Raw genomic sequence first — 24,678 nt, 5'->3', positions numbered from 1 at the left:
GATTCCCAGTATTGTCACTTGCACGTGAGAAACAATGAAGAATGCTCATCCTTCCCCACCACCCTGGCGTCTTCATTAATTTGTTTCCTTCTAATTATTGTAATCAACGAGCAGCTGTAAGAATCATGCAATTTCTCAGCAGTTTGCCAATAAAGCAGAAAGATACCATCTTTGGCTCTTAGTAGAAGAGATGGGAACAGCCAAAACCCTGAGCTTTTCCCTGGTCTTCAATTGTTCCTGCCATAGGCTTGTTTGATTGTGGAGCCAAGCAGGGAAAGGAATGGTGGCTAGGGCAGGGGATGCTGACGCTCTTGAGGCAGCTCCTGGGGGACCCCGTCCATCTCCAGAGACGTTAGTCACTGTGCACAGATGTGCTGAAGAATCCGGGGTGCTCAGACACACCCTGCGCTCTGTAAGTACCTTCCCAACCGGAAAGGCCCAGTTTTCTCAGTGGTTGGGAGGGAAGGGCTCTGAATGTCCCCAGTCAATTCACTCACAATCACTGCTCACAACTGAGCAAAGAATATTACATCGGCATTCCCACTCTATTTCTTAGACTCACAATGACCTCAACCCATCAACCGTGCTTGGGACTGCTTGTATATCCAGGTCACCTGAGAAAATTCTTGGGAAAAATGTTCATGTTCAAATACAGGGTTTGAGCAAGCATTTACAGGGTCTAGGCAAGAATTTTTATAACAATGGGGCTGGATGGGGGTTGGTTTACTTAAGAGTTTGGGGTTTTGTTTCTGGTTTTATCATTTGTATTGTGTTTGCCAGAACGTCGAAGGTATAATCTACGAGAAGAGAGAAAGAGATTTCAGAGCTAGAGTCAGTTAGAGTGCTTCCTTGCATGCGGCTGACCAGATCCAATCACTGGCACCAGATACAGACCACTGAGCAACTCCAGAAGTGTCGCCTGGTCACAGAGCCAGGTGTGGCCAAAAAAAAAATTTGTAATTAATTAAAATGTCAGAACTTGATATGGAGTTGTTATTAATAAGCTGATGATACAAAACTTAGAACTGTGGAATATCAGTTCTAGAGGTGAACGTCGTCTTCATAAATTGCTATAAGGGATTTGAATCCCCAAGGTTTAAAGAAGATGGTGGAGGCGATCGGAAAGGGCAGACAGGGAGAAGCTGCTGGAACCAGCCTAGGGAAAGGCGACCACTGCCCAGAGGGGTAGAGTATCCCAGACAACAAGCTCATGCCAGCACATCCCCACTGCACACCAGGAAAATGACAAGCAACAGAAGTTTGTTTACTCACAATTCTGAAGTTCAAGGTCAGGCCCCTGAACTGTAACTTCCTGCTGACGGCTCTTCCAGTTCTCAGCGGCTCCCAGTACCTCCTCTCTGTCCTCACTTGTCCTTACTTTTGTGGTCCCCAGCTGCAGCTCATGGGTTTTCTGGGTCGCCCCTGTCATGAGCACAGACCATCTCTCCCTCCACACTTTCATAGACACACACACACACACACACTCATGTTGTGTGTGCATGTGTACCATAAGTGTGCATACATGCACCTACCCTACTGCACACACATATACACTCCTAAAGCACATGCACGTGTGCATATTAAACCATGTGTGCATGTGTGTGTACATGCCAAAGTGCATGCATGTGTGTTGGAGTACAAGAAGCTTAGGTTTATCTGGTTACACCCATCAATCTGGTTACACCCATCACAGTGCTCCTGAAGCATTTCCACTTCCATTGTGTTTATCTGTAAACAGTCTTCCCTATGCTCTCCTTCCCACCCAGTTAATCAGCTTTCCCCTTAACCAGACTGTTAATTTGTAAGATCAGTTTCCCAGAAATCTATGATTTTATATGTATGAGTGAAATATTGCCTTTCTCCTCTCCTTATGCCTTATGAACAGTTTACCTTAAAGTAATATCCTTTTTGTATAGATACAGGAAGACCGTTAACATTGTGCTTTGTAACTTAGGATTTGATTGGCCTTGAATATTATTCACTCCCGGGCATCTGCTTTCTTGACTTAAGCCTCAGTTGCCCTTAGTTCCTAACACCCCAAAAGCAGCGTCCCGACGAGGGACTGAATGGACCCAGGGCAAGCGTTGAGCTACCCTGGCAGCAAAATGGGCCAGGCCAAAGTGCCACGATTCTTAACTATAAGTTAAGAGTTTTATCATAGACAAATGCTGTCATGATTCAAAGGTAACGACAAGACTAGGATCCTGCTAGGGGTGGGAAAGACTATCTGACCTGAGCACCGTAGTCTGAGATCGAGATGGCCCTAGGAGAGCAATTCTATAAGTTTAAGATATTTCTTACTGTATTCATGCAAAATGATTTATATTATAGTCTTATATGCTTGTCGGACAAGGAGAAGAGAGGCACACCCATGGGATTCTGCTCTAGGGTGGGTCCTCCTGCTGAGGAAGGATCTGTCCTAGGAGAGATATGTCCTAGCCTTCCCTAAGGCTAAGATTTCTACCCCTATTGATTTCTACCCCTATTGATTGTGACCGCACCTATGTGTAATTTTTTCCCCAATTCCTCTTGGAGAGATATATAAGGAGACGGTAGATTGGGAAGGAGAAGGAGGAGAGACAGAGAGAGACGGGAGCAGAGACAGAAGGAGAAAGGGGCAGAGACAGATGAAGAGAGAATCAGAATAAACTACAACTAATACCTACCAGCCTGGCCCTCGTTCCTTCCTCCACCTGACCATCGCCATCGACCTCTCCTGGGTGGGAGAAGGGTGAGACTACCGAACGCGGGCGGCGGGAGAGATAGAGCCACCGCCGCTGAGTGCCGTGCCCCCCCTTTTGTGTGAGTTTACACACATGTGTGTGTGCTATACCATAGGTGCACACATTTGTATATATGTGTGTGCATCACCTATGAGCATGCAGACATGCCATAAATGTGTGCACATACCATGCCATATGGGCAGGGCGTGTGTATCTACCACATGGATGTACATGTCCTGTGTCAGCATGCATGTGCATACTATGCATGCATACGCAACGCATACATATCCACATACACACACAGTCACAGTCACTCTCGCACACATGCATGCACACATGCACAGTCATACACAGGGAGGGGGGGAGAAAATGGTGCTTTCCCCCACCCCCTGTAGGCATCACTCTGGAAGCTTCCAGATGATTACATTTCTCTTAACCAGTCCAACTGGCACTTCCTATGGGGGTGGGAGGATATTGACTAGAGTGAGAGGTTTTTTAATTAGCGTTTGATTTAGACAATAATTTGCCATCATTTGAACTACCTCAAACTTCATTAGCCATGAAATTGAAGCAACTATTACCAACAATTCCCAAGTGGAGCTGCCCTGTGAAATATTCCTCAGGCTTCAGAAGAGAAATGCCATCGATACGTGCGTGCTACATTCTCCACGGACAACTGCTGGGACTTACAAACCCTCAGTTTCCCCCAGCCTGGCACAAGGAGGGGCCGGCCGGCAAGGACTCCTGCATCTGAGCCTGGGCAATGAGCAGGAAAGTAGAGGCATCTCTGGGTCGCTGCAGCCAGGGCCCAGCCAGCCTCCTGGGACTGCCCTTGGTCGGGAGCCAGGCTGAGAAGCTGCAGTGCGCCTCACCGGCCAGCGCCCAGGGCACGGCTTACAGCCTGAGCTGGGTGAGAATTAAATATTAACCATCTGCAGATGGAGGACGCAGCTGCCTCCAGAAGATGTGCCCCAGCGCAGCAGCATGAGAGCTGGGGCAGGGGGTTGTGTGTGTGAGGGTGCACGTGTGTGCTTGCATGCAGGAGCACCCACTTGCAGACATGCGCTTGTGCATACAAACGTAGCTATCAGGGTAAGCAGCAGCAGAGAGAACCTGAGAAGTCCCCCCTCCAAGCCCTCTGATGCATTCAAGTTCGACGCAAACAAAGTCCTCTCCTCTAACTTCTGTCCCTGCGGGGTGAGGGGTGTCTCCCTCGGGAAGGGCAAGAGTGGAAAAGCCCCTTCCCAGGCCCTGAGTGAGTATCTCCTTCCTGGCCCTCCACACGCATTTTGCCTCTTTTTCCAACTAGCACTAAGGACACGAGCAGGACCCCTGCACCCCCTAGTCAGGCTTGGTCAGCAGGAGGCAAGAGCAGAGGACTGGGTGGGGTGGAGTCCTTGTCCCCCAGATCCCCCCACCCGGTTGGCATGGCTTGGCTACTCTCCCTCTGGGGTGCATTCAAGTTCTGCAAATTCTAAAACGCCCTTCACATTATTTCAAAATAATAGCAAGGCGTCACCACCACCCAATCAGAATGGATGTTGCATACGCACTGCCCAATCAGAATGGCCAATGTAACGGCGCCAACCAATCACAATGGACATTCTGGGCAGGCTGTCCAATCAGAATGAATGCCTGGCACCACCCTACGTGGTTCCAGAAAAGGGTCCTTAAGTGAGTTGCTGATTCACAGGAGGGAGTCCGGGATAGAGTCTCCCTGTCCCTCGGCCCCTGGAGGACTGCAGCCATCAGGCCTACAGCTTCCACCCACACCTGCCAGGCCCCCTCACTCCTCTCCTGGACAGCACGTCTGACCCAGAGCTCCCTGACTCCCCTCCATCCGGCCTCTGGACCCTTCAAGTCCTTCGCTGTCCTGCAGAGAGGCTGGGACCCCTGTTCACACAGGAAGGAATCACTCGCCGCGGGACACCATAAGCATCGAAACACCCGCATTTGGGTCCTGAGCACCATCCCTGATCATCTCTGGGCATCTCTGGGCATCTCTGCCCGGCCCCACCCTGTGCCAGCAGCCTTTCCTCTTAGTCTTGAAACACCTAGAACTAGAAGCCTGGCTTCAGATTCCAACTATTTTCCAGGGGGCACGGGGTATAACTCCTGGTGGCTACTCTAAGCATTGGCGGTGGTCATCAGGGGGCGGCCTTGGACCCCAGCACCATGGACAGGTGCCATTTCCCTGAGGAGGACCCAGTGCCAAAGGCTTTGATTTACATAAGTCTGCCGCCTCATCACTAGGGCACCTTCTTTATCTTTGGGGGGCATTCGGGGAAGATTGGAACCACACCCAGCAGCACTCAGGGCATATTCCCAGCTCTGTGCTCAGGGATTATTCCGAGCAGTTCTTGGAGAACCATATGTGGTGCTAAAGACCAAATCAGGGTCAGTTGCATAACAAGACAAGTGCCCTCCCCGCCGTGGGCTCTCTCCCCAGTTGCAGGGGCCTACAGATCTTTTTGGGCCACACCCCAGTTCCCCTCCCCCATGCACCCCTTTCTGCTGACAGTGGAAGCGGCTTCTCTACCTCACAAACCCCATTTTCAGCTGAGAGTCGCCTGCAGGGAGCGGGGTGAGGGCTGCAGGATTCCTGAGTCAAAGTGGACAAGCTCACAGACCTAACACGGACAGAAAACACGGAGTTCGGCACTTACTACAAGAGCTTATTCTCAGCACATCAAGGTCATTTCCGAGAATAGGTCCGTGCAATGCACTGGAACTCCCTACAGCAATGAAAGCTATAATTTGCCCTAACCCAGCTCCTGTGGGCCCCTACTGAGTACCTGTGGCTAGAACGACTGCTGAAACGAGTCACACATTCTACTTCATTTCCAGTTGTTTATTGCATTTTCGATGGTGCTGCTTGAAGCATTTGCCTCTGATGAGAAAAAAAGCTGGCTGAAGATCCCGTGAGGAAACACTGTTGGAATAACCAACTGAAAGAACCTGTTCACGAGTGACCCAGGAAAGAGTCCCCTACCCTGAGGAGTTTAAAAATTCTTTGGAGACTGAGTGATTCAACAAGCCCAGAAGTTGGGGAAATGATGATGAAAATCATTTGGCACTGTTCCCTAGGGTTCATTATATCCTACATGCAACCGCCCCTCAACTCCTGAAATAACCACAAGAATATTCTTAGAGCAGGCAGATGGCAAGTATTCATGGTGCTTCCACGTACTGCCTTCTCAATAGTGGCCCCTTGAAGGTCAATATTTATGGGCTGCCCGCAGAGTAGGAGGTTCTGTTAAGGTTACCAAAGGCATTCCAAAGGTTGCCAGTAACATTTGCCTGGACTGGGACTCGGGTCCCAGGTGGTTTACAAAGAGCAGATATTAAGTGAAGAAGATGCATTTTCCTTGGAACCCTGGAGTCTCAGGAGCCTTTGTCTCTCTCTCTCTCTCCTGGACTGCAATCCACTGGAGAGTGGTGAAGAGAGACAGATCCACATGGACAGTGAGTAAAGACCAAGCTATGATAATAAACAAGAGTTCCATTTCGAAGCAGTTGAACCGACAATTTTTCCACTCTTGCAGAAGTGGAAAGGCAGCAGTATTTATGACTTGGGAAATGTTATATTTTAGTCCTACTACAAAGAAATTAGGAAAACAGTCTGCCAATTTTCTTCCTTTAGGGACGCTTTTTTTCTTTTTTTTTGCAATGTCATATTATTTTCAGGACCCTCCAAGTTCTAAAAAGCCATTCACAGTACATTAAAAATAATAGACAGGCATGAAAACCGCCCAATCAGAATGGGTCTTGTACAGGCATTGCCCAATCAGAATGGCTAATGTAATGGTACCAACCAATCGCAATGGACATGAAATGCAAGCTGTCCAATCAGGGTGAATAATACCTGGCACCATCCCATGTTGTTCCAGAAAATGTCCCTCAAGGTAGTTGCTGATTCACAGGGGCAGGTAATCATAGATTCAAGATTATACAATCACTGTATAAATCATAACAGTACATATAATCTTGATTTACCTTTCATTGAACCTGCAAGAGGTAAGTGTGGTGTCTCATGAAGGGTCTACATCATTCTGCAAGCCCAGCCAGTAAAATTCACAAGTACACGGGTCTTCAGTCTAGAAATTCTGGTACCCTTGGGAAGGGAGGCTGGACTGAGTCCCCACCCTGCCAAAGCCCTCAGCAGCCACAGCTACCCTCATGCCAACGGCCCAATTTTACCAATTCTCAACTAATCTCTGCAGAGATACCAGATGAAAAGTTCCAGATACACTGGTTTTCAGGCGAAAACTCTGGAGTGATCTCAGACTGGGGACAGGCAGCCTCCCCCACAACACCCCTGTAAGTCCCAGTATCCACACCCACAAACCACAGCCACCCCGATGTAAGCAACAGCCCAGCTTCACAGCCTCACATGTCATCTCAGAAGACACCAAGCCAAGCTGGTACTGAAACTCACTGGCCCAGTCCCACTGATGCTGGAGTTCCTAGAGCATGTGGCCACATATGCAGCTACCAACACCTCCATATTCCACAGCCCTGACAGCCCAGCAGGAGCACACCAAATAAGATGGGAAAATGTCAACTAAGCTCAGTAAACAAAACCAATAACACAGACGGCTCAATCAGCAACAAAGAGCTCAGCAAACCCTCAGACAAGGACTTTAACGATCCGATGGTGAGATAGAACAATTTTCACAGATTTTATTTTGCCAAAGTAATTTTTAATAATTCCATTAGCCCTTTTATTGCCATAAGCAATATGAATTAATTAGTGCCTGCTATGTAGGCAAACTGGGGCAGGGGGACTGGGGACAATGGTGGAGGAAAGGTCACACGTCACACTGGTGGTGGGATTGGTGTTGTAATATTGAATGCCTGAAATAACTGAATTATGACCAACTTTGTAAATCATGGCACTTAAATAAATTTTTGAAAATTAACTTAAAATTTAAAATATTTTTTTAATCTGCATCATTTACTCAGTAACTAAGCAGTTCACTGAAACATTAACCTGTTTCAAACATGAGATTCTGCTTGGGCATCAGCATGGTTGGACACGGCACTCCTAGCAGCTGACCAATTACTGTCACAAAATCCTCCACCAACCTGGGCAGAGTCAGCATAATCATAGCCCTGCCTGCAGGGTAAATCTGATGAGACAGGTGAATAGTGAAAGACACTATGATTATCTTCAAGAGAAAGGGGGCTTAGAAAGACCAGGGTTTTATTCTTATAAACAGCATCCATACTAACTTGAAACAAGACAGATGCACAGAGACCAGTGGAGAGATGCAAATGTTTTTACAGTCTTCTGCTTTGCTTCTTAAAAATTGCTTGAGTCTTTAACACATGAGTCTTCACCTCCTGAACAGCGAAGACTTAAGGGAGGGAAAAAAGCAAAAGCTTATCACACACATTGATGGTACCTCCTCTTTTATTAAATAACACACAATCCATTGACAGTGTGTTGGTGGCATCGGTGGTCTCCCGGCCCATACAAAGCATCATCCACATCTACCTGGTTCAAGGACACAAAAGCCCAGAGGAGATGGACCCCCATGCAGGTTTTCCTGTGAAGACCCAAGGACAGTAGGTGCTTTGCAACCTACACATCCTCTGTAGAATGTTTCTGTATTTGCAGCCTGGGTCCTCTCGTTTTCCAGACAATCCACCTTTCTGATTGCTACTTATTTCTATGCTCCTTTTTCTCTGCTCAGAAGCAGTAATGCCCCAACTTCTCACACTCATCAATGGCATCTTCATCTGACTTGACTGGGAAACACACTGGCCAGTCCCATCCCCGTCTGCGGGGTCATCGAGGAGGCGTGCTCGGTGGGGGCCGGTGGAATCATCAGGACACAGCGGCAGCTTGGACTTGGTCCCTTTGTTCCTTTTCCCACTGTCAGATTCTAATAGCAGCAAAGAGTCCAGCATGGTCAGCAAGGCAGGCTGGCGCGGGCAGTGTCCTCCCAGGCCACGGTGCCCAGTCTGAGACCTCGGCACACAGCAGGGCTGATGTGTAGGAGAGCACTATACCATGGTCGCGTTCCTGACCGTCCGAGGACTAGCCACCGCAAAGGAAACGTGGGCCAAGCTTGTCTGGCGGTGTCCGGGTACCTGGCAAGAGAGACAAGTGCCCTTAATGGGTGGAGACCAGTGGCCGAGGGGACCTCTGAGAAAACATCCTGCAGCCGTGGGGCTCCACTACTCAGTACACCCCTCTCCCCACAGGTGCTGCCCACCCACCCACCACACTGCCCCAGCAGGGCTTGGCAGAGGGAAATGCACTGCACAGAGACAGAGAGAGGATCTGGGAATGGGAGCTAGCAGGAGCCCACATGCAGGGCTAGGAGCACGGTTTCACGCCCACATCACCATCCAGAACCTTCCCCTAACAGGGCATTTGGAACTGCCTGCATGGAAGACCCCAGCGAGTGTCTGCTGAAGGCTCAGCTGGATTCAGGAATGTGAACAATGGGGTTGCAGCGATAGCACAGTGGGTAGGGCGTTTGCCTTGCACGCAGCCAACCAGGGTTCAATTCCCAGCATCCCATATTGTCCCCCGAGTACCGCCAGGAGTAATTCCTGAGTGCAGAGCCAGGAGGAATCCCTGTGCATCACCGGGTATGACACAAAAAGCCAAAAAACATGTGACTGCCTGGGAGAGACTGAGCCAGAGCACACGGCGTGTGGAGGGAGAGTGGGATCAATGCAGAAAGCCAACCCCAGCCCAGCCCCCTGGCCAGGGCCAGCGCAGTGCCCCCGTTCCTCTTCCCCATAAGGTCTCTTGCTTTTTTGAGTACCTGGGTCCCTGAGAATAATTCTTTCTAGAGTAAAGAACCCACCAAAAGAGTTGAAGAGAAGCAGCCCTCATGTGCCATGGCACACTCATCAGGGAATCTGCAGAGAGGCTCGTGAGAGAGTGCAGAGGCTGACACTCATCCTGCCTCTCCATCCTCGTCTCAGCAACACACATCTTCCTCCTCCCAGGTTCCCAATCTCTGGGGCTTAAGACATGCACCTAAGAGTTGCACTCAAAGAGGCAGTATTTATATGCAGATTCCTACCAAGAGGCACAGGTTGGGTTTGGTTTTTGTTCTCTCCTGCAGAAATTCGAACTATATCAGAAAATATTAAATTTTTTACCCTTCTTCAAAGCATGCCTCTTGGGGAGCCGGAGAAATAGTCCAGAGGGCAGGGCACTTGCTGTGCATGCAGGAGACCCAGGTTCAATCCCCGGCACTGCACAGGGTTCCCTGAGCCCTGTGATCCCAGGAGTAATCCCTGAGCACAGAGCCAGGAGTCAGCCCTGAGCACCACCAGTGTGGACCCCATCCAAGAAACAAAAACTATTAACATTTTTAAAAATTTTTAAAAATTCCTCCAGTTCCTCTTAACACACTGACGCCAGCACTGCCACTCATGTTAATTAAACCCCACCCAAGGGTCAGTGGCAGATGGTAGGTGCCAGCCTTGATGTGTCAAGGGCGGGGACGGGGAAAAACATCTTCTCGGGGTCCTGTGTGTGCCGACCTCTCCCAGGAATGCCTGCATTCTCTGAAATTATCTCCCCAGCAAACCACTTGCTCCTCCCCAGGGGCCCGGCTTGGGAAGCAGGCACAGCCGACAGTGACACATCCCCCTGCTGGCCATCAGAACGTCCACTTCCGTGCCAGAGCCCCTGAGCTGTGCTGAACCACTTAAATAATGGAACCCGGTGCTGTACATTATTTATACTGCAACGGGACATCTGCTGGTCCTGAGGAGAGAAGTGTTCAATCTTTCGTTCCCTGCTGCACTGGAAAAATGAGTGGCTGTGGGAAGTCCCTGGTGCAGAGCCCCTGGGAGGCCCGGCCTGAGAGTCTTTGCCCTGCCCACTGTCTTTGCACCATTGTGGCTCCTCCCTAAATGCATCCAGAGTTTATTTCTGCTCCTCGCCAGAGGAGTGATGAGTGGGGAAGGGTTGATTTTCAGTTGTTCATGTGTTCTTCTTCCCCAAAGGAAAGACATAGGAAAGAAAGAGACTACGTCCCCTAGAACAACCAAAAGGGAGGGAGGGAGGGAGGTAAGGAGGGAGGCAGGGAGGGACAGAATGTCTGTGATTACCTGCTGACGCTGTACGCTGCCATGGTCTTCCATAACCCTGGGTCGACTAGACTTGACAGGGGTAGAAGCAACAATCTCTGCAGAGATAGATGGGTTTGGGGTGAAAAATAACGAATACCAAGGAAACAGCTCAATAACTATTAGCTTTATCAAGAAATGCATTTGCTTTCATGCAGTACGTCAGGCATAAAATCACCCTCCACCATAACAAGAGTTTTTTAAAACACTGCCCTTGAGGTTTCATGCTTTCAGAACTTTTTTTCCCCAGTGGAATGGGAACCGTGTCCTGCCTGGAAGTATGGTCTCACCCAAAGCCTAGAGGAATCCCTAGCTCCGGGGTGGGTCTCACACCCAGGACCACCCAGTACATGGGAAGGAGGGACCAGAAAGGGCTGGGTGGGATGCCTTGATTACTCACTTACTGCCTTCTCAGGAGACTAAGAAATACATCTTGGCTCACAGGCACTTTTTCCAGAACTCGTGGCCAGATTACCCAAGGAAACAGTCCCTGCTTTGTGAACTGTTTCAACATCAGAAGTGTAAAGTTCAGCATGAACAGGGGGTCAGAGAAACTGAGGCAGGAAGGAGCTGCTGAGAAAAGTCGGACAAACATGGGAGCAAAAACTCTCTCAGGCCTCTTTGCAGAAACTGCTGAGTGAGCGCCCTCCAGGGGAATGTGTGCAGCAGGCCCGTTTCTTCCACCTGATGTGCAGTTCACACTCCGAGAGAGATCCCAAGGGCTCTGCTCAAGGGCACACCATTCTGCCTGCAGGATGCCCAGGGAGATGGAGATGCTGACCAACAGAAAAGATTTTCAAGGTTGGGTTTTGGGCCCGGAGAGAGCCCAGGGCTTGGGTGTACACTGTGGACATTTCCAAGCCCCGTCCCATCCCCAGAACCACACCGTTCCTGGTCAACAGCGGGGGTGGGCCCAGAGGCAGAGCATCGCTGGGTTTCCCAGCTATTGGCACCACTGCCTCCAAGCACACCCGGTCTCAGAGTCTCACACAGACTGAGAGTCTGACGGGGCCGCTGGCAGGTGAAGGGTCCCTGTCCGCCCCTTGGGGGATCCTTCCACCACCCCCATTGCCAAAAAGAAATAAAGGGGAAAAAATTAATTAATTTAAAATATATATTATATTTATATTATATTTTATATGTTATATATAAATGTGTGTATATGTGTGTGTGTATATATATATATATATATATATATATATATATATATATATATTGGGCTTAGTTTCAACATTCTCCAATGCCCCAGAAAACTGAAAAGTGAGAACATCCCAACAATCCCAGTGTCTTGCTAAATTTGTTTTCACTGAAATTAGGGAAAGGACCCACACCCACACTTCAAGGCAAAAAGCAGCTTTGAAAGCAAGAGAAAGTGTAAACATTTAAGTCCTGGATTATTATAATAATAATAATTATTATTACCTCATTTATTAAGCTTTAGGCACATCCTGTGCATTAGAATCCATCTAGCTGACATACCGAGCCAATTCCACTAGGTCACCTCAGATGCAGTTCCAGGGGTTCCAGGACTAAGACTCCAGACCTCACGGCAGTGGCAGAGGAGTCAGGCCATCCCTCCCCGTCTCCCTACCCGCTCAGGGTCCTGGCTGTCACGGCCAGAATCTGCCTCCAGGCACCATCTCAGCACACCAATGGCCTTGATCCAGAGACTCCAAATGAAACACAAAATGAACTAGCTCCCTACAGAGATGTATCTGGAACCCCAACCATTTACAATCTTAGAATTCCAAAAGCGTCCCACCTCTCATGATATTCAAAGTCAGCAACAGAAAATAAATTATCTAACGTCTACCCCTGGTGGGATGGAGCAATAGCACAGCAGGTAGGATGTTTGTTTTGCACGAGGCTGACCAGGTTCGATTCCTCTGCTCCTCTCGGAGGGCCCAGCAAGCTACCGAGAATATCCCGCCTGCATACCAGAGCCTGGCAAGCTCGCCGTTGTGTATTTGATATGCCAAAAACAGTAACAAATCTCACAATGGAGACGTTACTGGTGCCCACTCGAGCAAATCAATGAACAACGGGAGGACAGTGCTACAGTGCTACCCCTGGCAGGCAGGCTTGAATGATGGTGGAGAAATTTGAGCAAACTATAATGCCCAAAAGGAGAGAGAGTATGGGGGAAATTCTCTGCCATGGAAGCGGGGGGAGGGCTAGGATTGGGGGGGTGGGGGAATACTGGGGATATCGGTGGTGGAAAATGTGCACTGGTGGAGGAATGGGTGTTCGATCATTGTATGACCGAAGGGTCGGAGCAATAGTACAGTAGGTAGGGCATTTGCCTTACACGCAGATGACCCGGGTTCGATTCCCAGCATCCCATATGGTCCCTCAAGCACTGCCAGGAGTAATTTCTCAGTACAGAGCCAGAAGTAACCCCTGAACATTGCTGGGTGTGACCCAAAGAGAAAAAAATAAACCTGTGTCTAAAAAATATTCTGATTTCATTCTATGACCGAAACTCAAATATGAAAGCTTGGTAACTGTATCTCATGGTGATTCAATAAATAATAACTAAAAACAAGAATCCATCTAGTTGAGAATTCCTCCCTCTTCTAAAAATCACCCCCAAAATATAAAAGTAACAAAATAGGAGGCTAACACCCAAGAATAGCTGAGATAAGTACAGGGAGGTTCACTCCATGGCTTGGAGGCAGCCACACATGCTGGGGGAGAAGGCAGCTCAGATAGAGAGGGGAGCACCAAGTAAAGGATGCTGGGAGGATCCTCCAAGGATGAGAGATGCATGCTGAAAGTAGACTAAAGACCGAACATGATTGCCATTCAATGTCTCTTTTGCAAACCACAGCACCCCAAAGGAGAGAGAAAACAAAAGGGAATGCCCTGCCACAGGGGTGAGGTGGGATGGGGGGGTGAGGGGGTGGGAGGGATACTGGGAGCACTGGAGGTGGAGAATGGGCACTGGTGGAGGGATGGGCACTCGATTATTGTATAACTGAAACCCAAGCATTAAAAAATTGTAAGTCTACAACTGTACCTCATGGTGTTTCACTAACAAAAATAAAAATAAATAAAAACCACCCCCAAAGAGAGACGACCCCGCACCTTCTCTGCTGCCCTGCCTGCGTGGGCCTTGCGTGGGCCCGCCCACCCTCTTGATGCCGGTCTGCAGCTCATCAGGACTGTAGCCATAGTTTTCCTCTCCGCCCTTGGTCTTGACTTCCGAGAACGCATTTGGCTTCACATCTGCAGGTTTCCTGGAATCAGACGGAGGCGTCAGACACGGGTGGCAGAGGTGGCCACCCACGTGGCACTGCCCACCGCCTCCTCCAGGCACCTGCCATGCGGGAAGTGCCGCCCCCAGCTGGCCTGGACAGAGCTTCCCTGTGGGTGGTGGTACCCAGCCCACTCAGACCCGCCCCAAGACCCAGAAGGGCGCTGGATCCCAGGCTATGTGCTGAAATCAGAGAGGAGAAAGGAAATGCACGCAGCAGGCCTGGGATCCCGCGGGGGCTGTGTTCTACAGAAGGGCCACCAAGGACGACATCCCCAACAGGCCCTCTTGGGGAGGGGAGAGGTCTTGGTGGCTGCACTGTGGCCAGCCCAGGGACCACAGCCACGCCCTCACAACCCAGCAGGCCAGAGAGGAAGAGGGTCGGCAGCACACAACCATGCCAGGACTGAGACAGCCCAAGCCTGGTCAGAGCAAAAGGGATTTTTGAATTATCTAATAGGATTCAGCTAACCAGGGGTGGCATTGTGAGAACAGCCCACGCAAAGTGACTGTGGTTTAAAGTCCCTCCCTGTGCAAGGGAGAGATGGCTAGGCCGAGGGCACTGCGCCCAGGAACCCCTGGCTGATGGTCAGCGCTGCATGGTCCCCGGAGTACCGCTCGGAGCATCTCTATCACTGAACCAGAAGAGCCTCCAGCCCCCAGCAGGTGTGGCCGCCCCCCTCCAAAATAAGGACCCTTTCCTTCCTGCATTTATAGTTTTGCTGACATGGCTCGGGAACTGCCTGTCACGTCGTTCCCAGTCCTGAAACACTCTCGTGGCTGCTTCCAGAGGCAGGCGGGAACGGCAGGAATTCCTTAGCTGCCTGCTGCTCCCTGGCCCAGTGGGGCAGGACCTCTCCTGCCTCACTTCACACCTGGAATGGTCACTCTGAGAGGAGAAGCAAGGAGGGCCCAGTCACGCTCACAGTGCAGGCTGGTGGAAAGAGCCGCAGAATGGAAAATCCTCTCCCTCCCCGGGGAAGACAGAGGGTCCTAGACCTATCCTGGGGAGTTGGCTGTGGCCCTGTGGGCGTGGTTTCTGGTGGTGGGCGTGGTCACTGCTCTGTGGGCGTGACCATTACCCCGTGGGCGTGGTTTTTAGTGTGAGGGCGTGGCTACTGCTCTGTGAGCATGGTCATTACTCTGTGGGCAAGGTTTCCAGTGTAAGGGCGTGGGCACTGTTCTGTGGCGTGGCCACTGCCATGTGGGCGTAGTCTCTAAAGTATGAGCATAGCAGCCACTGCTCTGTGGGTGTGGCCATTACCCCGTGGGCATGACCATTGCCCTGTGGGCGTGGTTTCTAGTATGTGGGCGTGGCCACTGTTCTGCAGGCGTGACCATTGCCCTGTGGGCGTGGTCTCTAGTGTGGGGGCGTGGTCACTGCTCTATAGGCGTGGTCATTACCCTGTGGGCGTGGCCGACACTTGCTCCTGGCCACCCATTTTCAGTATTTAACTATGAGAAAATACTCCCCAGATCCCACAAATGTGTGTTCACGCATGCTAGGGTGTATCTGTGCATGTGTGCATGTGCGTGTCCACATGGATATTGTTGGTTTTCAGGAAATGGATGTCGTTTCAAGCTTACCTTGGTTCACTCTGGTAACTCCATGCTACAAAAGCAAAATTACATAAGCAAAGTCAGGAGGGTTATTATCAATATAAAATACACATAACTGTTATAGATCCCCCCCCGAAGTTAATACTCATATGACCTAGTGTTGTTTGTTTGTTGGTTTTCCATTACTGCTATTGTTTTTGTTTTTCTCTTGTTGCTTTTGGGTTTGGGGGGTTGTGGAGAAGGCAGAGCTCAGTCCCCATAGCACTCAATTGAGCAATTAGTGTGAGCAAAAGGGCAAATGCTGGCGGTGGGTGGTACAGGGGGCCAGCTGAAGGAAGGGAAAGGAAGGGAAGGGAAGGGAAGGGAAGGGAAGGGAAGGGAAGGGAAGGGAAGGAAGGAAAGGAAGGGCAAGCAAGAGTTTTCTGCAGGCCCTGAGCATGGGAATCCAAATCAAAAGCTGTGCTACAAAATTGCTTTGTGTAAAGCCCAGTAGATGTCATCTGAGTGATCCATCTAAGACACAGAAGCAGCAACCCCGAAATGAAAACAAATTCCTATCAAAGGCAAGAGGGCTTTATCACAGAATTGGTTCCCTAACCACACCCCAGTCACACAGAGCTGGAGCCAGCCCCGCATCTTTCTAGCCTTTCCTCCTTTGACCTTATTTCCTTCCTGTGTGCCCGCCTCCGTAGTCCCATCCTACCAGTTGGCAACTATACATTCATGCCATAACCCACCTCCCCATTGACGCGATTTTTACCTGTGGCCCCCTTGAAGTGTTCTGGGGGACTATCAGAGATAGGGGGGCAGGGGGACATGGTCCCCTGATTGAGACATTCCGCTCTAGACAATTCTCCTGGTTAAGGCTAGACCATACATGGGAAGTATTAGCAGGGTGCACTACGCATGTGCATGCACACACACACACACACACACACACACACACACACACACACATGCATACACACATACACCAAAAACTTGTCAGTGGCTCTCAGTGTTCATAGAATTTTCAGATACCATCAAGCTGGCATGTAGCCTAAGAGAAAACTCCAGTTTAAAGAGCAATATTATAGACTCCTGACGCGGCGCCCATCTCATCCGAAATCCAGGTCAGCTCAGCTGCTGGCTCGGGACCCTAGGGCCTCCATCTCTCCCTGCAGGACCCCAGGTGTCTCCCGAGATGCCTGGAGAAAAGCAGTTTTGAGCGTCTGCCCTGCCCTCTTCACTCCTGCCGAGGCGCTCATCTCATCCCAAACCCAGGTTTCCGTAGAGGCGTGGCCTCCTCACAAGTGGGCGTGGCTTCAAAAGTGGGCATGGCTTATCTTCCGGCGGGTGGCCGCTTGCCCGGCTGCAGGTTGTTTTCCCATACTAAGGAACCTAGTCTCCAAGGAATCTAGTTCCCAACCTACTCAGCAATATGAAGAAACAAAGAAAATCCCCACCACAAGGGGAGAACAACAAAAACAATCTAGAACATTCTGTCGATACAGCTCACCTAAGGGACCTCTCTGACATAGAATTCAGATACGAAGTCATGAAGATGTTCAATCAACTCAATGAAACAGTCAGACAGACACACAGTAACACCACAGAAAAAATCGACAAATTATGAGAAGAAATGAGAGCAGAAATGTCACGATTAAAAGATTCCGTAGATGAAATGAGAAACTCAGTTTCTTCTCTTAAAAATAGAATGACCGCAGCTGAAGAGAGAATCAGTGAGCTGGAAGATCAGCTGCACCAAGCCAACACGCAACAACAAACAGTGGCAAGGGACCTCAAAATAGCTCTACAGAGAATCAGAGTCCTAGCAGATGATTCCAAGAGGAACAACATTAGAATCATGGGACTACCTGAAGCTCAGGGAAACAATCCCAACGAAAAAAACACCGTCAAACAAATCATTGCTGAAAAATTCCCAGAGCTCCACAATGCATCCATTCAGGTTCAAGAAGCCCAAAGGGTGCCAGCTAAAAGAGACCCCAACAAAAACACTCCAAGACATATCATAGTTAGAATGATCAATGCTGCCGATAGAGACACAATACTGCAAGCAGCAAGGGCAAAGAAGGAAATCACATACAAAGGAGCACCCCTTAGATTCACAGCAAACCTATCAGAGGAAACACTACAAGCCCGAAGGCAGTGGCGAGATATAGTCAAAAAACTCACTGAAATGAATGCTTCACCAAGAATACTCTATCCGGCTAAACTCTCCCTCAAAATCGAAGGAACGGTACACTATTTTCTAGATAAACAGCAGCTCAGGAACTTCATAGACTCAAAACCAAACCTAAAGCAAGGCCTAAAGGGGCTACTATAAGACAAGACAAACCCTACAAACACAACACACCCACACAGAAAGATGACACAAAACCCCATAACCATTTTCTCTCTCAATGTCAACGGTCTAAATTCACCATTTAAGAGACACAGAGTGGCAAAATGGATACAGAGACAGAACCCAACATTCTGCTGCCTACAAGAAACTCATCTCAACAGCCAGAGCAAACACAGACTCAAAGTCAAAGGATGGAAAGCAATCCTGCAAGCACACAGCTCCCTCAAAAAAGCTGGGGCGGCCATACTAGTATCCGACAACATTAATTTCACATTGAAAAAGATTAGAAGGGACAGTGAAGGCTATTTTCTCTTCATCAAGGGATACGTACAACAGGAAGAAATCACACTCTTAAATGTATATGCACCTAATGAGGGAACAGCTAAATATTTAAAACAACTGCTAACAGATTTTAAGGAGGACATCACTACCAACACAATAGTACTTGGAGACTTCAACATCGCCTTATCACCTATGGATAGATCAACAAGAACAAAACCCAGCAAGGAATTATTGGCTTTGAAAGAAGAAATAGAAGAGAAAGGGCTTATGGACCTATACAGGGCTTTACACCCCAAAAAGAAAGAATACACATTCTTCTCCAGTGCGGACGGAACATTTTCCAAAATAGACCATGTGCTAGGACACAAAACATACCGCAACAGAATCACGAAGATAGAAATAGTATCAGCCATCTTTTCAGACCATGATGCACTGAGGATAAAAGTGAATCACACAAAGACATGGAGAACCAAATCAAACACCTGGAAATTAAACAACTTGATGCTGAACAACGAGTGGGTCAGGAACAAAGTCAAGGATGAAATCAAAAGATACCTGGAAACAAATGAGAATGAAGACACAAACTACCAGAACTTATGGGATGCAGCGAAAGCTGTATTAAGGGGAAAATTTATAGCTCTGCAAACATATCTTAGGTTGGTAGAAACGATGCACATAAACAACTCACAGCTCAAGACCTTAGAAAAGGATCAACAGAAAGAGCCTAAGTCAGGCAGAAGGAAAGAGATCATAAAACTTAGAGCAGAAATCAATGACATGGAAAACAAAGAAACAATCCGAAAGATCAATGAAACCAGGAGCTGGTTCTTCGAGAAAATAAATAAGATAGATAAACCACTAGCAACACTCACAAAGAAACAGAGAGAGAGAGAGCCCTAATAAATCCAATCGGAAATAAGAATGGGGATATCACAACAGAAACTAAAGAAATTCAAGAGCTCATCACAGACTGCTTTGAAAGTCTGTATGCCACGAAACAAGAGAACCTAGAAGAAACGGATAAATTCCTGGATTCCTATCATCTCCCAAAGCTGAATCAAGAAGATATAGAGTACCTGGATAGAGCTATTCACATCAAGGAAATTGAAACTGTAATCAAAAGTCTTCCCAAAAACAAAAGCCCAAGCCCAGATGGATTTACTAGCGAATTTTTCCAAACATTTAAAGAGGACCTATTGCCAGTTCTCAAGCTTTTCCAGGAAATTGAAAAAACAGAAACTCTCCCAAACAGCTTCTATGAAGCCCATATGTCTCTAATACCAAAAGGAAACAAAGACACCACAAGAAAAGAAAACTACAAGCCGATATCCCTGATGAGCACGGATGCGAAGATTCTCAACAAAATACTAGCCAATAGAATTCAACAACTCATCAAAAAGATTATACAGCTTCGGCCCCTCCCCTCCAGGTGGGCAGGGGGCGCCCAGCCGGGATGTGCTCCTGCCCCCCCAGCCGTGCCTCAGATTCCCGCCTAAAGCCCAGTGGGGAGACTGTCCACCACCCTTCCTCCATTCCAGGATCCTGGGTGGGAGTCACCTGGGACAGGCTAGGGGCATGGCCACCAGGAAAGGGGCGTGGCCTCTTAAAGTGGGCGTGGCCTTCTCCTCGCCGGGAGGCCGCTAACGTGGCCGCAGTTATATCACTCACATCAAGCACTCAGGACTCTCATCCCACAACTTGCCGCCTAATACCAACCAAAAATTTCCCACCTCTTCTACTACAATCCAACAACAGCCCACTCGCCTATTCAATTTCCAACAAAGACCTGTTTGAAAATAGCTGTATAAGCTCAGTACCAAATAGGACCTCCTCCAAAAGTTTCACTCAATGTCGGTTATAAAACAAAGAATAACGCCTGACTGAGAAGAAGGTCAAACTCAGAAACGTAGGAAGGTGCTGAACATCGACAAAACCTTATCCAAAATCCTTTCCCATTATAAGAGGGAATAGTATAATCTGTGCCGGGCGGGAACCGAGGCCCATTGTTCGGCAACAAAACTGAACGACTCCTGGCAGTCTCTCCTCATTCAACCAGGTACAGCCAGCCCCCACGGCTTGGGACTCCCCCAGGGAATGCGCAGCTAGCTTGATCCCCTAGAATTGCCGGTTTTCTCCCTTGACCTGCACGGGACTGGAACTGAGGCAACATCACATCCAGCGGCAACAAAGCTGAATGGATCCGGGAACTCTCTCCACTCGACCAGAATAGTAACAGTGAACGTGAAGGACTAAAGCACACTGGTCACAACGGTAAAGCAACGCAAAAGCCCACCAAACTTTCTTATTGAAGAGGCTAGCCCAGAAGACACCAACAGTATTGTAGTGTTAGACAACCTCTCTGACAAGGAATTCAGAAGGGAGCTACTTAGGATGCTTAGGGAACTAAAAGAAACAATGGAAAGCAATGCCAATAAAAGACAAGAGGATTTGAAGGCAGAAATGAGAAAAATGCAATCGGAAATGTCGGACCTGAAAACCCTGGTAGGCGAATTGAAAACCTCAGTGGAAGGCCTCAGAAGCAGAGTAACAGCTGCTGAGAACAGAATCAGTGAGCTCGAAGATGAAGTTCAGAGACTCGCCAGAAAAGAGCAGAAAATGGAAAAGAGACTCACAGTTCGGGAACAGATGGCAAGAGAAGATCGTGATGAAGCCAAGAGGGGTAACAGAAGAATTATTGGAGTCCCAGAGGGACAGGAAGAAAACCCTGATGAAGAAGAAACTGTCAAAGACATCATTGCCACAACATTTCCAGAGCTGAAGAAAACTTGTGACCACATTCAGGAGACCCGAAGGGCCTAGAAGAAATCCGAACAAAAATACCCCAAGACACATCCTGATCAAAATGACCAAAACTTTAGACAGAGACAAAATTCTGAAAGCAGCAAGATCGAAGAAAGAAATCTCTTACAAAGGAGCATCCTTAAAATTCACAGCTGATTTTTCTGATGAAACCCTCAGGGCCCGAAAACAGTGGTGGGACATAGTGAAAAAACTCAATGAAATAAATGCCTCTCCAAAAATACTTTACCCAGCGAGACTCTCATTCATAATAGAAGGAACAACACACTGTTTCACAGACAAACAACAGCTCAGGAACTTCATAGACTCAAGACCATGGTTACAAGTACAACTAAATGGGCTACTTTAAGACAGGACAGGCCCCTCAAATACACCTAATTTCAACAGAACAATGGGACAAAATCCCATAACAATAATCTCTCTCAATGTCAATGGGCTAAACGCACCAATTAAAAGACACAGAGTGGCTGGATGGATTAGAAAATTGAACCCAACATTCTGCTGCCTGCAAGAAACACACCTTAATAGTCAAAGCAAACACAGACTCAGAGTCAAAGGCTGGAAAACAATCCTACAGGCAAACAGCTCCCATAAAAAAGCTGGGGTAGCCACCTTAATATCAGACCACATCGATTTCAGAGTGAAGAAGGTCATAAGAGACAGTGAAGGCCATTTCTTAGTGATCAAAGGATCTGTACAACAGGAAGAACTTACAATAATAAATGTATATGCACCTAATGAGAGACCAGCAAAGTACTTAAAACAACTACTCATAAATTTGGAAAAAGACATCAATAGCAACACAATACTAGTGGGAGACTTCAACACCGCTTTGTCACCTCTGGATAGATCAACCAGACTCAAGCTTAGCAAGGACATACTTCATCTGAGGGAAACAATGGAAGAAAGGGACTTAGTAGATATATACAGGACACTTCATCCTCAAAAGGCTGAATACACATTCTTCTCAAGCGTACATGGAACATTCTCCAAGATAGACCACATGCTGAGCAACAAAACATACCTCCATAAAATTAAGAAGATAAAGATTGTATCAACAATCTTCTCAGACCACAATGCGCTTAAATTAGAAGTAAATCACACACAAAAACAGAAAACTAAATCAAACACCTGGAAATTAAACAGTGTGCTATTGAACGAGTGGCTTAGACAGGACATCATAGAGGAAATCAAAAGATTCCAAGAAATGAATGAAAATGAGGACACGAGTTACCAAAACTTATGGGACACAGCAAAGGCTGTCTTAAGAGGAAAGTTTATAGCTTTACAAGCATTCCTCAGAAAGGAGGAGCGAGCCCACATAAATAAAATAACCTCACAGCTTAAGAGCTTGGAGAAGGACCAACAAAAGGAGCACAACCCAAACAGGAGGAAGGAAATAATAAAACTCAGAGCAGAGATTAACGAGATGGAAACCCAAAAAACAATCCGAAAGATCAATGAAACCAAGAGCTGGTTCTTTGAGAAAATTAACAAGATCGATAAGACTCTAGCAAAACTCACAAAGAAGGGGAGAGAGAAAACCCTAATAAACCGAATCAGAAATGAAAAGGGGGTCATCACAACAGAAACTACAGAAATTCAAAGGATCCTCAGGGAGTACTTTGAGAAGCTTTATGCGACGGAACATCAAAACCTCGAGGAAATGGATAAATTCCTAGACTCCTACAGACTCCCAAGGCTGAACCAAGAAGACCTGGAATACCTGAACAGACCTATCACCACCAAGGAAATTGAAATGGTAATAAAAAGTCTCCCCAAGCACAAAAGCCCTGGCCCGGATGGATTCACCAGTGATTTCTACCAAATCTTTAAAGAAGACTTACTCCCAATCCTCTTTAAGCTTTTCCACGAAATTGAAATATCAAAAACACTCCCGGACAGTTTCTACGAAGCAAATATCACACTGATACCAAAAGCAGACAGAAATAACACAAAGAGAACTACAGGCCGATATCCGTGATAAACACAGATGCAAAGATCCTCAACAAACTACTAGCAAATAGAATCCAACTACTCATCAAAAAGATCATACATCATGACCAAGTAGGATTCATCCCAGGGATGCAAGGATGGTTTAACATTCGTAAATCAATCAACATAATCCATCATATCAACAAAAGAAAAGATAAAAAGCATATGATCATATCAATAAATGCAGAGAAAGCATTTGACAAGATCCAGCACCCCTTTATGATGAAAACCCTAGCCAAAATGGGGTATAGAGGGGACTTTCCTCAACATAGTTAAAGCCATCTACCACAAGCCTACAGCAAGCATCATCCTCAATGGGGAAAAATTGAGAGCCTTCCCTCTAAGATCAGGGACGAGACAAGGATGCCCACTCTCTCCACTGCTGTTCAATATAGTACTGGAAGTACTTGCAATAGCGATTAGGCAAGAAAAAAGATATTAAGGGCATTCAGGTAGGAAAGGAAGAAATCAAGCTCTCACTATTCGCAGATGATATGATACTATACTTAGAGAACCCAATAACTTCCACCAAAAAACTTCTAGAAACAATAGACTCGTATAGTAAAGTTACAGGCTATAAAATCAATACCCAAAAGTCCATGGCTTTTCTATACGCAAACAGTGAGAGAGAAGAAAGCGACATGAAAAAAACAATCCCGTTCACAATTGTGCCCCAGAAAATCAAGTACCTAGGAATCAGCTTAACTAAGGAAGTAAAGGACCTGTACAAAGAAAACTACAAAACGCTACTTCAGGAAATAAAAGAGGACATGAGGAAATGGAAAGATATCCCCTGCTCATGGGTCGGGAGACTTAACATTGTCAGAATGGCAATACTACCGAAAGCATTGTATAAATTCAATGCAATCCCTATAAGGATACCCATGACATTCTTCAAAGAAATGGAGCAAACACTCCTGAACTTTATATGGAACAATAAGCCCCCGTGAATAGCTAAAGCAATTCTTGGGAAAAAGAAAATGGGAGGAATCAACCTCCCTAACTTCAAACTCTACTACAAAGCAGTAATAATTAAAACAGCGTGGCACTGGAACAAAGACATAACTGCAGACCAGTGGAACAGGGTTGAATACACTGACATCTCCCCTCAATCATATGATCATCTAATCTTTGATAAAGGTGCAAAAAATGTGAAGTGGAGTAAGGAAAGCCTCTTTAACAAATTGTGCTGGCATCACTGGACGGCTACATGCAAAAAAATGGGCTGAGAACTCTGCCTAACACCATGTAAAAAAGTAAGATCAAAATGGATTAAAGACCTCAACATCAGACCAGAAACCATAAGGTACATTGAAGACAAAGTTGGCAAAACCCTCCATGACATTGAGGCTAATGGTACATTCAAAGATGCCACGCCACTGGCCGAGCAAGTAAAAACAGAGATAGATAAATGGGACTATCTTAAACTAAGAAGCTTCTGCACCTCCAAAAAAACAGTGACCAAAACACAAAGACAGTCTACAGAATGGGAAAGGATATTCACCGAATACACATCCGACAAGGGGTTGATATCAAGGATATACAAAGTACTGGTTGAACTCCACAGGAAGAAAACATCCAATCCCATCAAA

General features: G+C 47.4%; 1 protein-coding gene across 1 annotated transcript in view; it reads right to left on the bottom strand.

The window, feature by feature from the left end:
• Positions 1-8,127: 8,127 nt before the first annotated feature.
• Positions 8,128-24,678, bottom strand: part of IGSF5 (immunoglobulin superfamily member 5) — a 55,101-nt gene continuing 38,550 nt past the window's right edge. Inside the window, exons 6-9 of the mRNA XM_056119591.1 lie at positions 15,673-15,697; positions 13,917-14,068; positions 10,812-10,888; positions 8,128-8,822 (exon numbers count right to left, since the gene is read on the bottom strand). Of these exons, the coding sequence (XP_055975566.1) occupies positions 8,736-8,822; positions 10,812-10,888; positions 13,917-14,068; positions 15,673-15,697 (341 nt within the window). The 3' untranslated portion in view covers positions 8,128-8,735. The remainder of the gene's footprint in view (positions 8,823-10,811; positions 10,889-13,916; positions 14,069-15,672; positions 15,698-24,678) is intronic.

Source organism: Sorex fumeus, unplaced genomic scaffold (assembly GCF_029834395.1).
Source record: "Sorex fumeus unplaced genomic scaffold, SorFum_2.1 ptg000041l, whole genome shotgun sequence".
NCBI lineage: Eukaryota > Metazoa > Chordata > Mammalia > Eulipotyphla > Soricidae > Sorex > Sorex fumeus.
This window is presented reverse-complemented; position numbering and strand designations above follow the sequence as displayed.